Genomic DNA, 14,173 nt, shown 5'->3' with positions numbered 1-14,173 from the left:
TTTTTAATATTTTATGAACTGGGAATCACTAAGACTTTATAGCATTTAGTTATTATAACTTTTATTTTACTAAGCCAGCATATAAAATGTTGCTATTTGATAACTTTACCCTTTATTTGGTAGATTTTTAGTTCTACCAGTATTGTTGCTACCATGTCCCCAGCACATTGCTAAAGACATCATAGGCATCCAGAAATTTATTGAATCAATGAGTGAAATCATTTTGTGTGAATGAATTCTATTTTGTTTCATGGTTGTATGTGAGGAAAAAAACGTGCTATTTTTGATTGACTAGTACTTGCTGAAGACTCACTTAATATTTCAACTGTGGAAAATCTGGTGTTGTTTAAGATCGCAGGTTTCTCATCTCTGACTCAAGATAATTAATCTTTTTCAATTACACTGTGCATTGAAGTTTGCAGCTATTAGAAGAATAAATAAAGATCGCCCATGCTATTAAAGAAACCCTGATCATTATGCTGCATAGAACTAATTTTCCTTCCCGTTGAATACCTTCAGGGTGACAAGTCTGTCAGAGTTATGCGCTCCTTGCTGGCTGCACAGCAGACGTTTGTAGATCGGCTGGTGCATCTAATGAAGGCAGTGCAGCGTGAAAGCGGAAATCGTAAGAAAAAGGTAAAACCTATGGGACTTGCTTTGTATTTATGACTAATAATATCTCGATGTCATAAAATTCTGAGTTTTGGTACTTTCTTTTGGGTTGATATGTTTTATGAAAAACTTACTTAATTTTAGTAATAGGAACACTTAAGCATACTGATTATGTATGGGATTCTATTTTATGAGTTTTATATATTGACTTAATCCTCACAACAACCCTATAAGTTATGTACTATTATTATTTTCCCAGCTGTAAGGAAAAGTAGGAATAGAGAGGTTAAGTTAATTTGTCCAGTGTCCTCAGCAAGGATTAGCATTGGGATGTGTACCCAAATTTTTTGAGTCTATATTTTACCTATAATGTTTTATTGGCTCTTATTTTAGAATCTTAGCATCCTAGAATATAACCCATTTGACATGGAAAGGGCCTCTAGAGATCATTTAGATTAGAATCCATCTGTGAAAGTGAAGGTCCAGAGTGGCTTAGCCAGGGTTGCAAAACAGTTGTTTCGGACAGCACTGGCTTTGACTCTGATGCATGGCCTGTGCATTGATCTTTCTCTCAACAGTGAGGCTTCTGCTTGATGAGGAAGTTGGGCATCTGTTCTTCATGCATCACTGTTTTCTAATCAACAGCCTACGTAATATGAAGGACTCACTTGATATCTTATCTTTACCTCAGGGGTGGGGAGCCTTCTTACTACCAAGGGCCATTTGGATATTTAAAACATCTTTTGTGGGCCATATAAAATTATCAACTTAAAAATTAGCCTGCTATGTTTGGTCATACATTTAATTAACTGACCCCTAATGCCTTGGTAGAGCCAGACCAAATGATTTCAAGGGCTTTTATACAGCCGTGGGCTGGGCATTCCCCACCCCTGCTTCACCTAATCCCATAGTAGGCAGGCCTTTCTACTATGTTAACAACACAATCCATGTTCCTGTTGTTCTCCAGGCTTGTGAGATGCAAGTGGAGAGAGGGAAAGGTGAAAAATTGAGTCAAGAGTTCAGAGACAGGGGATCAGGTCTAGAGAGAATTGCTAGCAGAGATCTGTGCATAGAATAATGTTCACAAAGTTAAGATGGAGAAAATAGGATAAAGAGGAAACACATTATATACACCATTTTAAGGACTTTAACTTAAACATTGAGTGAGAGTGGAAGCTATTGGAGGTTTGAACAGGAGAGTGACATGAGCCTTCTTTCTTGTCAGCAGCAGCACTCTAGTTGTTTTTAATAAGAGACTGTAAGAGGCAGAGGTTGAAGAAGAGGCGCAGCAGGAGGCTGCTGCAGGAATCAAAATGAGAAATGATGGTGGCTTGGACCCCAGGGCTTAGAGCAGTGGAGGTAGGAATAAGTGGCTGGATTTCTGGCCCTTCTTTTATTATCTGCTTCCGGTTATTTTACTGTTTACAAGCACACCAACTAGAAATTGCTTATGATGGTATAACTAGATATTCAAATTAGTTAACGTTACTTTATATTAGTACTAGAGGCCCGGTGCACGGATTCGTGCACTGGTGGGGGGCGTGGCCTGCAGGGATTGGCCCACTGTGGGAGCGCTGCTCATCCTGGTCAGCCTAGTGGCTGTGGACCCGCCCTCTGAGTGGCTGCTGAATGAGGCAATTAATGTGAGCTGATATTTCAGGGTAATGTCTTGGGTAAATGTGTGTTCTGTGTCCTGGAGGAACTTGGCAGAAAGCTTTCCACCCCAAAGTCACTCAGTGAATGTTCTTGATGTGTGATGCCAGGTCAGTGACACCATCGGGGATGTTAAGGGCAGCCGTACTCCAGGATCCTCAGTCATCAGGACAGCCTCCCTGGGGAGTCCACAGTCATGTCCCCTCTTGCCATCCGCCTATGCCAGCTCCCCGCACTCTTTCTAGAACACACCTTAGAGGGCCTGCATCAGCTGGTGGTGGGGTCAGGCCAGAGTCTGGATTGTCTCAGGTATTTGATAGGTGCAGAGACTCGGGCTCACCCTGGGCCTGCTAGCAGCTGCTCCCGCTGTGGAAGCACACTGATCACTAGGGGGCAGCTCCTGCATTGAGCGCCTGCCCCCTGATGGTCAGTGCGCGTCATAGTGACTGGTCGACTGGTTGTTCTGGTCGTTCCACCGTTCACCCGCTGGGTTTTCAAATACATAGATATGTCTGATGGCACATTTGGTTCGGTAGACTTACTGATTTTTGTAGGGGATATGTAGAAATTCATACCAGTTTTCAGTTGATTTTAACTTGAACTTGCCGATTCAAAAGGAAAATTGAGGTCTTACTAAAGGGAAAGAATTTAATTTATGTCTTGGTGGCCCTTTAAACATTTTTCTGAACTTCTGTCTTACTGATTCAGAGCTCTCCCTTTGAGGCACACATCCTTTCAGTAGCATCACAGTTCAAGTGCTCTGTGCTGGGGGGACTGACAAGTCAGGTTGCCCCTTAAAGAATAAGCTTGCCTGTTCAAAGAGTGCATGACTCTCACAGCATTCAAAGAAATGGATATTATTTTGAAATGGAATGGAAGGGCTTGGTCTAAATAGGACAGCTGTTGCTCAGTGATGAAGCTATTTCACTGTGACGTGAAATGTTGGTTCAATGCAGTGTGGGTGTGAGCTGAAGAAAATAAATGATGATTTCTTAGGAGAAGATTGATCAGTCAGAGTTAATGAACAATAAACGGTAGGGTTCAAGTTGGGTAGGGTTGAGTTTACTTTTTAAACCCAAAACTTGCACAGGAGCAGCATCATGAAATTCTTGCTTGATAATTGGTCATGCAAAAATTATGCTTCAAATGAAGTTAGTTTCTCTTTGTGGCTTCAATATCATTTGAAAACAAAAATGGAATCTTTAAGTCTAGCTTGAGTATATTCCTGATTCTCAGATGAGCAAGAGAAATGTGTTCCCTGACCATGTGCAAGTCCAGCTCTTCATAATCCAAGGAGTGCTCCTGTTAGAGCATGCTGCCCCTGGAAGCTCTCACTTGGCACATATTTTTTGTGGTGCTTTGCAGATATTTTAAAGTTAATGGAATCAGTCTTTATGTCTTTACCATGATTTATAAACTATTTTTTTAAAAAGTTTAACCTGCCCTGGTTGGTTTGGCTCAGTGGATAGAGCGTCGGCTTGCGGACTCAAGGGTCCCAGGTTCGATTCCGGCCAAGGGCATGTACCTTGGTTGCGGGCACATCCCCGGTGGGGGGTGTGCAGGAGGCAGCTGATTGATGTTTCTCTCATGGATGTTTCTAACTCTCTATCCCTCTCCCTTCCTCTCTGTAAAAAATCAATAAAATATATTTAAAAAAAAAAAAAAAGTTTAACCTAATTAATCCTTCCTGTCTTCTAGAATGAGAGACTACAGGCATTGCTTGGAGATAATGAAAAGATGAACTTGTCAGATGTGGAACTTATCCCATTGCCTCTAGAACCCCAGGTGAAAATTAGAGGAATAATCCCAGAAACAGCTACACTATTCAAGGTAATCATGATGGATCTTTAACATGGATGATTGGAACCTAGTTCTTTAAAGCTAGAACATTGCAGGTAATATCTGTATTCGATTTAGTAATGCTGGGGGGAAAGGTACCCTTTATTTAGCAGTGCTTTGATTTCAGATCTTATATTACCAGTAGGCACTTAAGTACGAAATGTGTAAAGTATTTTTATATATATCTGGGTTGTTTTTTAATCTTTAATTTTTTTAACTACTTTTTAAGAGTCACACCTACTTTTTTCCATTTGAGCTTTTATTTAAAAAGTTAAATTGAAAACCTTATATTATGCATTCAGTTCATAGGTTCACTTGGTTAGATATGAGTCCCAGTTAACCTTTTTAACATTACTCAACCTGTTCCTATGGCTTAACTTTCTCCTTCATATTTTTATGTAGTCCAGTAATTCTCTTTAGTCCTGAAGGGCATGCTAGGCTTTCTTTTGACCAGCCAACTCTTGGATAGTTAAAAACAGCCAGCTGGTGGTAGCTGTCTTCTCCAGTTGTGCCACAGGACCCATCATGACCTGTGCAGCATCATTATCTGCTGGGCATTGTAATGACATGGTCACGGGTCCAGGCTCTGCCCCATATGAGCTGGATGACCTTGCACACATTTTTTCTCCTGTCTCCTCACTTGTGAGATAAAACTAACACCTCCTCTGCATAGCTGCTAAGGCAATCTGAAACTAGAGAGGGTCAGGAGTCCGGCACCATGCATGATAAAGAAGAGATGTGCTCGCCATGATTATTTGTAGTGTTAGAGACATACTGGAGTAAATGAGGTAAAACAGTACAGCATTAAAATGCACCAGATAGAGTCAAGATCCCTTGCTTCTAATGGCAGGTATGTGACTGGCTTTGTAGTTTTGAGACTTAAATTACTTTTTTATGAAATAAAGGGTGATCTCAAATACCTTTATTTTTTATTCTAGAATAACTATACGTTTTCTCCAGAATCTTTCACTTAATTAGATGAAATCTAATGACCGAGTTTAGGGCTTGTGCTCCGTATGCCCAATAGTCCTGGCTATTAGCTAGCTCACTGTTTTCTCCAGCGTTCCCTAATGCCTCTTGCTGCCAACCATCTTGTTTCTCAGGTCCTGTTTACCTGTTGGCAAATCTTACATGTCAGCATTTTCTTCTATGTGTAGTCAATTTTCATACATTAACTTATATCCAAATTTGAAAGCAATATTTTTATTTCCAGAGTGCCCTTATGCCTGCACAGTTGTTCTTTAAGACAGAAGATGGAGGCAAATATCCAGTTATATTTAAGCATGGGGATGACTTACGCCAAGATCAACTTATTCTTCAAATCATTTCACTCATGGACAAGGTGAACATAGCCTTATGTTGGTGGGGAACATCATTTCATTTTAGAAAACTGGTTTAGTACATATGCTGTATATGGACCCAGGACATATTTGTAACATTTCAAGTACAACACAGAAAGCTCTGCAGTCTCCACTTGACCTTGAACAAATTCAGCTGTTTTGTGCACTGCAGAATGGCTCTTGAGATGGGGATAAAATGAAACTGCATGTGTTTCTTTTTATAAAAAAGTTTTTCCCAACTAAATTGGTTCAGTGTTGGATTTAGTAATTTCCTTCCTCTTAGTCAACTAGATCATTTTCAAATCCCATCCCTATCCCAGGATTTTAAAGGAACATATTTGCTTTTAGTTCTTTTTTTCTGAGTCTAAAATACTTTATGAGCAGAAAAAAAACACCTGTATAAATTAGTAGGAGGAAGTCTGTTCATTGAAAACTGACAGTGATTTAGATTAAGATAAAAAATTGGCACACCATCCAGTAAGTGCTTAATAAATTTATTTTGATGATGAAAGCTAAATTAACTAAGGAATTTAGTTAAATCTTAGTTTAGGTTCACTTCCTGACTCTTATTTATTAAACTGCTATAATACTTGCCTGTAAAACTGTTCCATAACAATCTTACATTTAGTTCATGTATTTTACCTTTTGACCAACAGCTACTGCGGAAAGAAAATCTGGATTTGAAGTTAACACCCTATAAAGTATTAGCCACCAGTACAAAACATGGTAAGTTTATTTTACACTGTGGTGGTCTATTTCAATGTCATTGAGTATACTTCTCCTTTTTTAATTGAAAGGTATTAAAAATGCTAGAACTAGAACTCATTTGCAGTACCGAAGACCAGCTGGGCTGTCCTGCCTGCCTCTTTCCTTGCCTCTCTTCCTCTCCAATCATTAAACATCATATTTGGAAGAAAAATTAAAACCTTTCTTTGCATTTAAACCTGGTTATAATTCACAGTAATTTCTTACATGGCAATCTGTGTCCTGAATCATCATTTCAGAGTTACTACTAGAGTGGCTTTGTACTGTGCTCTGCTAATAAAAGCCACTAATGACCTAATTTTCTATGTGGATTGATAGCATCCACAGCTTTTTGACATTGAATATCCTCTGGAAGCTGGAGCAAGATTCCCTAGGAACGCCTGTTCCATAGTCTTGTTTCTCTTAGAGTTGCATACCTTTAGATACCCAGAGAAACAAGTTATCTCTCAGGTTTCCTGCCCTTCCCAAGCCACTTCCAAATCTTTTTGATAATTTAATTCTTCTTCTCATTTTCCTCTCAGAATGATCTTATTGAAAATGCAGATATGGTCTTTGACTATCTTGCTTATATTGATTTATTAGCTTTCACTTGCTCTTGGGATGAAGGCAAAAGCCACAGCTTAGTTCTGCAGAGCGACATTCCCCCTGCGCCTGCCCCTGAGGCCTGTCCTCTGCCTCTCACCCCTGCTTCTGGGGCTCTCGCCACACTGGCCACCTTCCCTTTTCTCCATGCACTGTGGTCTTTCAGCCTTCAGGCTTTCACATATGCTGTGTTCATTATCTTTTACATTCTTTCCTCCACAGCTTTACCTGTTAACTCATTATCCTTCAAAACATGGCTCAAATTGCCAGATGCCTTCTGTTCTCTATTGTAATTTAGGTCTCCTACGCAAGAATGTCAAACTCGTGTTATTTAAAAGAGGCATGTGGCCCAGTGGCTGTGAGTTTGACATGCTTGTACACTATTCTCTTTCATAGTACTCTTCCATCTGTAGTATTTATCCCAATAAAACTTGCAAGCTTGTAAGTTTGAAGCTTGGTCTATGAAGGCATGGTCAAGGCTCTATGTTTTACCTGGCAAAGTTCTTGCTACATAGTAAAGAAACAATAACAAATTTTAAGTGAATTAATGAAGACTATTTCGTGTTTATGATATAGTAATGGATGAGACATTTCATATTCTAACAGAGTATCCAATCTCTTAATTTGCATGCAAATAGCTGATATGAGGCTCTCCAAAACCAGATCATGATTGTTTATGATCCTGAAATTCTTTCCTTCATTCAACTTTGATTTTTTTAATGTATTTGTTGTTTTATATTCCTGCTGTTCCCAGATTTTTCTCCTTGTTCTCCTGTATACTATCTCCTCCCTCTTCTTTTTGGTAGTTTAAAGGATTTACACTTTTCTTTTATCATTCCCATTAAAAGGTAGAAGATGGAGTATTAAATAAAAAGCTAATGAACAGAATACAGTTTTAAGGTTAGGTGATTGATATTACACAATTTCAGATTCTTAAAGTGATTTTAAATGTGGAATGGAAAATTTTTAATTGATATGTTTAAAAAATACAGAATACAGAAAGAAGAAATTTTTATGCCAGATTTAAGAAGTTTGGCCTCTTACATTTTTGTGTTCCTTGTGTACAATTATAGAAATTGGCCTAGAGAAACATACAGATTAAATTAGCTTATTTTTTTAAAAGTTACCTTATCCTTTGAGATAACCGCCAGAATGAATCTAAATAGTGTTTGCAGACCTTTTAGAGTTATTCAGGTATGTAGTGTATACATTTGCAAATGAAGGTTATTCTTAGCAGAACCTTTATTTTTATTGCTTAATCAATAACTTTGCTCAGGGCTATGCATTTATTTCTGTGTAGGCTTCATGCAGTTTATCCAGTCAGTTCCTGTTGCTGAAGTTCTTGATACAGAAGGAAGCATTCAGGTATGATACTTATTTAAAGATTTATAGAATTCATGAATATATTCTTGTTATAAAAATTTCAAGGTATAAAAGTATGTAAGTTAAAATGAAAGTCTCCTTTTATCACCCTTTTTCCTGCAAGTATTTTTTCATTTCCTCAGAAGTAAACAATGCTAACAGTTGGAAATTCTTCCATATTAGGACATATAGGTTCTCAAATATGAGACATAATTAGGACATAATAGGAGATCAGTAATTAATTGGTGAACAAATTAAAAATGCCTTAAGTTTATGGCTACATTTCAAAGTGTGGAAATATTGTCATTTAACCATTAATGAACAGTTTGATTATCTCGAATTTTTGTTTAGTGCTCTAGTGATACTCTTGCTTGTGCATTTTTGCACAATTATTTTCTCAGGCCCCTGTCCTCCTCTTGCAACATCTCTGCCTCCTTTAATATAAGAAAAGGCAAGTAGATCCTAGGACTAAGCCATGTGTATTTTGGGAATTTTTACATTTTAAATATATGGATTTGTTCTTATTATATCTTAATTGTTTATTTTTGTTAACTTTTAAATATAATTTTTCCTTTTCTCTATGTAAGAAAAATGAATGATATTCTCACAGAATAATCGATACGCCTGAGATGAAAGATAATACAACAGGGGCTTGATAGAGGACATTTGCTACAGTGTGTTCTTGTCTTTTTAGATTTAGAGTGTCCCTAATTCAGTATGGAGTTTAGATTTGCAGGAAAGCATTACTCTGATTTCTTGGCAGAGCAAGTGGTTACTCTGTTCTTATGTTTGGGGTACAGTTATGTACAGTGGTTAAAAGCTCAGGGTCAGAACATCAAACTGCCTGGGGTTGAAATTTGTCTCTGCTGCTTTTTCGCTATGAACATTGAGTGACTGATTAACCCTTTGTGCAGGCCAAGGCTATTTCTTTAGAAGGCCTGATGGATTGCACAGGCAGCCCTTGGCTTGTATCAGGAAATTTGGCTTTCAGTGTGTTCCCTCTGTTCCATAACTGATAAGGGTGGTTTGCTGTGCCTATGCTGTATAAAATAATATAATTTATAGCAATCAACCTGCTTTCCTTTTAAAATTTTGATAGTTGCTAGGCAGAGGGTGCTTATTGCTATAATAAATCTTATTTGTGCTACAACTATATGTTGAGTCTGTGACTCCATCTACCAAATCAAACCTATCGGAGGTCTGGGAACCACCTAACATACCCTTCAAGCCTCAGGTTTTGCAACAGGTAACATTTTTCCCCCCAAATGTTTTTGGTCTGCGGCTGGTTGAATCTATGTATGTGGAACCCCTGGATAACAAGTGTTTACTGTAATTAAAAACAACAACTCATGTTCATTTTCACGAGAATGTGTGATATAAAAAACCCCCACAGCCCTCATATTTACTTTCAGAAGAAAGATGAAACAAGTGATATGTTAAGGATGGCGATACTGCAGTAATTTATTGTTCTTTCTTTAAGCATATACGTGTGTTTTTTGTTTGTTTGTTTTGTCTTAACAGTTTGTAAGCATAGCAATAGACTTATTCCTGAGGAATATGCTTCCTAAAATCCACATTTTATAATTACAGACTAAATTTTGGATCAGATACCTATGGTAATTATTTACAGTTTCGAAATGCCTAATGTATTTAAGAATTATATTGAATTTGTTAACATGTAAAATACTATCTTTTCAGAACTTTTTTAGAAAATACGCACCAAGTGACAATGGGCCCTATGGGATCAGTGCTGAGGTAATGGACACGTATGTTAAAAGCTGTGGTAAGTTTGACAGACTATTTCCTTCCATTGATATGTTAGAATGAAGGGAAGTAGGCTACTCTGCGATTTCCATATCCATACACATTTAGAATGTGTTAAGGTGTCTCAGTCCCTTCAGGCTACTATAACAATATTACCAGTTCTGGAGGCTGGAATTCCAACCATGGGTACCAGAATGGTCAGCTGAGGGTCATCTTTGGGTTGAAGACTTCTTGTGTCATGTGGTGGATGGGGCTAGGGAGTCTGTGATGTCTCTTTTACAAGAGCACTAATCCCATTCATGAGGACTTCACCCCCATCACCTAAGGACTTCCCAAAGGCCCCACCTTATAATACCATCACTTTGGCATTAGGATTCCAACATGTGGATTTGGGGGAGGCAAAAAATGCTCTATAAGAAGACTAAGATATATAAAATGTTGATTAAAAAAGTCATTAGTGGTTTTGATTAATAGTAATAATGAGGTATAAGTCCTATTGTGAATTTCATAAATGTCTTTACTGCTTAAATGAATTTACTTATTTTCTGTTGGCTGGCACTTCAGAATTGTTTCTGTAAAGTTTTTTGTTTTTTTTTAAACCCTGCATTTACTTTGTTATCTTGTAGACAACACAATTGTGGGATGACTGACTCATTATGTGCATTTCTGTAGACACTTTTTTTTCACATCATCTTTAACGCATGTCTAATAAATGAGAAATGGAAGACCTGAAACCTGGTTTCACTTTTGAAACAAGTGGCTTTTATAATTTAACAAAATTCTACACGATGTTTTTTTCTGTTGCAAATAGTAATTTCTTTTGAGTTTCAAATAATAAACTTCATAGAGTCAAAGCTTATAAATTTAATTTGAGAATTTAGGTGAGAAATCAAAAACAGTAGTAAGCAATTTGAAATTAAAGCAGCACACATTGCTTTTGTATTCAGCGCTCCATATAACCTGGTTTGCATGTGTTATTCACAGTGTGTTTGTTTTTTAACTGTTATTGCAGCTGGATATTGTGTGATTACGTATATACTTGGAGTTGGAGACAGGCACTTGGATAACCTTTTGCTGACAAAAACAGGTAACGTATAACGGCTACTAGCAGATAGACATTTTATATGCCAGTGATTTCTTTCTTTTACCTAGGAATCTTTTTACCTTAGTAACAAAACAATATGCATAAGTGAAGGTAAATCATTGTCTTAAAAGTCCCTTTAAATCAAGGGTGGGGAACCTTTTTTCTGCTAAGGGCCATTTGGCTATTTATAACATCATTCTGGGGCCATACAAAATTATCAATTTAAAAATTAGCCTGTGCTATATATATATTTGTTCAAACATTTAGTTAACTCATCCCTAATGCCATGGCAGGGCTAGACCAAGTGAATTCATGGGCTGTATATGGGCCGAGGGCTAAGGTTCCCCACCCCTGCATATGGTACCTTTGAAGGCCATCTAGGGGAAACTCCCATCCTTTATAGCAGTGGTTCTCAACCTCCCTAATGCTGCGACCCTTTAATACAGTTCCTCATGTTGCGGTGACCCCCAACCATAAAATTATTTTCATTGCTACTTCATAACTGTAATTTTGCTACTGTTATGAATCGTAATGTAATATCTGATATGCAGGATGTATTTTCATTGTTACAAATTGAACATAATTAAAGCATAGTGATTAATCACAAAAACAATATGTAATGATATATGTGTTTTCCGATGGTCTTAGGCGACCCCTGTGAAAGGGTCGTTCGACCCCCAAAAGGGTCGCGACCCACAGGTTGAGAACCGCTGCTTTATAGGAATCACTTTAGTAGTAATCTTCCAGATGGTCATCTAGCCCTTGCTTCTTAAAACCCTCCTTTGGTGGAGAGTCATGGTGTGTGTAGGCAGTCCATTCCCTTTCTGTACAACTCTAGTTAGAATGTTAAAGTGTTCTTTCTCTTACTAAATTCTCAGCAAACTTAACTCACTTTATGTTGGTTTTATAAATTGATTTTTAGAGAGAGAGGAAGGGAGAGGGAAAAAGAGATAGAAACATTGATGAGTGCTCCTGTACTCCTCCTACTGGGGATCAAACCCACAACCCAGGCATGTGCCCTGACCTGGAATCGAACCGTGACCACCTGGTTCATAGGTCAATGCTCAACCACTGAGCTACACTAGCTGGAGTGAACTCACTTTAACTTCTATCTTTAATTCTTTGTTTTTTCCATGGAAAAATTACTCCCCCTCCCCCTACTTCTTGATAACTCTTTTGTCCCATGGCTTTAAACATCTCTGGAAACAACTTCCGAACTTAGAGCTCTCTACCTCAGTCTATTTTATTAGCTTCAAACCGAAATATATAACCGCTTACCTGAACTCCCAATTATATCGCTAATTGTAAAAGTTGTCCCCTTCCTCCATCACCTGTCTGAAACCTGCTCTTCACCTCGCTTTCCCATCTCAATAAGTAGCCTTATCCACCCAGTTGTTTAAGCACCACACTTAGGAGACATTTTTAATACTCCTTGGCCTCATCTCACATATTTGACCTGTCAGCAAATCATGTCTACTCCTTACCTCCAAAATAGATCAAGAAGTTATGTGCTTTCTTTTGCCCAGACTGTTTGAGTAAAATCTGACTTTTTACTGTGGCTGCCATGGCTCGCCCACACGACCAGTCTGAATGTTTCAATGTCAGACCACTCCTGCCTCAGCCAGCGCCCTGTTTCCTCTTCCTGGAAAGTTCTTTCCGATCTTTGCAAGTCTGACTTTGGTTGTTAAGTCTAAGTTCTCATAGCATTTCCTTAAAAGGATCCTCCTCTAATTCTCCGATCTGAAATAACATACCTGCCACCCCACCCTTCCCCATTACTCTCTATTGATTATTTTGTTTTGTTTTCTTTATACTAGTCATCACTAGCTGAAGTTTCTTTTTTATATAATTCAGTAAATATTTATTGAGCACCTACTATGTGGCAGGTATTGTTGTAAGTGCTGGGGATACCAAAGTGAATAAAACACAAATCCTGACCCTAATGAAAGGTGTTGATTTCTTATATTCATCTTCTCCCATTCAAGATGCAGGTTCCTGCAGGGACCATGTTCGTCCAGCTAGCCACCATGACTCAGAGCATTGATAACAGCTGGTTAAAGTATCAATAAATCAGTAGTCAATTATCTGCTCTTCTATGTAGCCCTTTTCTTCCCTAGGCTAAATAATTCTACTGTTTTTAGCCTTCCTCAGAAAATAGATTTTAAATTATTTTTTAAAATGGTCTCTCAGTTAAGGACATTTTCTGTTTTGGTAGTATTTCTCCAAATTGTGATGCTAAGAATTTACATAATACATAGTATGCCGTCTAATTATTAATGGATAACCCTGTTAATTCACATAATCTGGTATTTCATCTACTCAGTTTTAAATTACTAATGTAAAAACCATCTGTGGTAGAACTTGCACGTGGGAACCTTGTCTGTGCCAGGCAATGGCTTTAATAACCAAGACCGAAGGACTGTAGCTGGATTGCCCTGGGGGTTGTCACCTAGTTTGTTAGTTTAGCAAAAGCTACTTATGAAATGTTACCATGTGTTTGGAGAGAATTGTAGTTTTGAAGAAGTGCTCTGGGTTGTTTCTTTAGTTCTCTTTTTGGTTGAATCTGTTAACCACATGGAACAAGCTACCAGAGTGATTCCATGTGTTTATTTGACTTAATCATTTTATAACAATGTGATCTTTAATGTATAGAGTAGCATACATCTATGATGTTACAGTCGCAGATCTTGTATGCAGATATATTTGCGGGGAGGGGAATTGATAAATAATAGACTTTTTTTTCTTTAAGAATTGCTCTGTTTGGGGGGCGGGGTCATTTGGAAAGAGGAGTCTGCCTAATCTACTTTTTTTGGCCCAGGTTATAGTTATTTGTTTTATGGCAATTGAATTACAAAATTTCAGAAACAGAGTTTTAACTTTTTGTTACCAGTTTTCCACTAGAGGGTGCTTCAAATTTGCCTTTAAAAACAAAACTTTCCTTAAAATGTACTAAGTGAAAGGTACATTGTCTTTTTAAAAAACAGCATTTTTTGAGTGATTTTTTTTCTTAACTTCTTTATAATTATTTTATCCAGATGTATATCATACAGTTGGCATCTTAAGTCTTCCTCACTAGGGTAGATGTTTTCAATTTTCAGGTTTAACTTGAATGAAATTAGGTTATATAAGGAAAGTCTGGTTCTGTTAGGCAAATGGAAGTATAATTCATTCT

General features: G+C 37.7%; 1 protein-coding gene across 3 annotated transcripts in view; it reads left to right on the top strand.

The window, feature by feature from the left end:
- The window catches only part of PIK3C3 (phosphatidylinositol 3-kinase catalytic subunit type 3), a 72,724-nt gene that overhangs the window by 44,429 nt on the left and 14,122 nt on the right, over positions 1 to 14,173 (top strand). For all 3 annotated transcript variants that reach the window (XR_002828321.1, XM_006085149.3, XM_014452561.2), the window contains 7 exons: positions 520 to 636; positions 3,964 to 4,095; positions 5,318 to 5,446; positions 6,101 to 6,170; positions 8,092 to 8,156; positions 9,852 to 9,936; positions 10,930 to 11,004. Coding sequence is in view for 2 of the 3 variants with exons in the window: in XM_006085149.3 (XP_006085211.1) it covers positions 520 to 636; positions 3,964 to 4,095; positions 5,318 to 5,446; positions 6,101 to 6,170; positions 8,092 to 8,156; positions 9,852 to 9,936; positions 10,930 to 11,004 (673 nt within the window). In the remaining variant the exon portion in view is untranslated. The remainder of the gene's footprint in view (positions 1 to 519; positions 637 to 3,963; positions 4,096 to 5,317; positions 5,447 to 6,100; positions 6,171 to 8,091; positions 8,157 to 9,851; positions 9,937 to 10,929; positions 11,005 to 14,173) is intronic.

This window comes from Myotis lucifugus, unplaced genomic scaffold (genome assembly GCF_000147115.1).
Source record: "Myotis lucifugus unplaced genomic scaffold, Myoluc2.0 scaffold_16, whole genome shotgun sequence".
NCBI lineage: Eukaryota > Metazoa > Chordata > Mammalia > Chiroptera > Vespertilionidae > Myotis > Myotis lucifugus.
The sequence above is the reverse complement of the archived record's forward strand: the minus strand, read 5'-3'. Positions and strand labels throughout refer to the sequence as shown.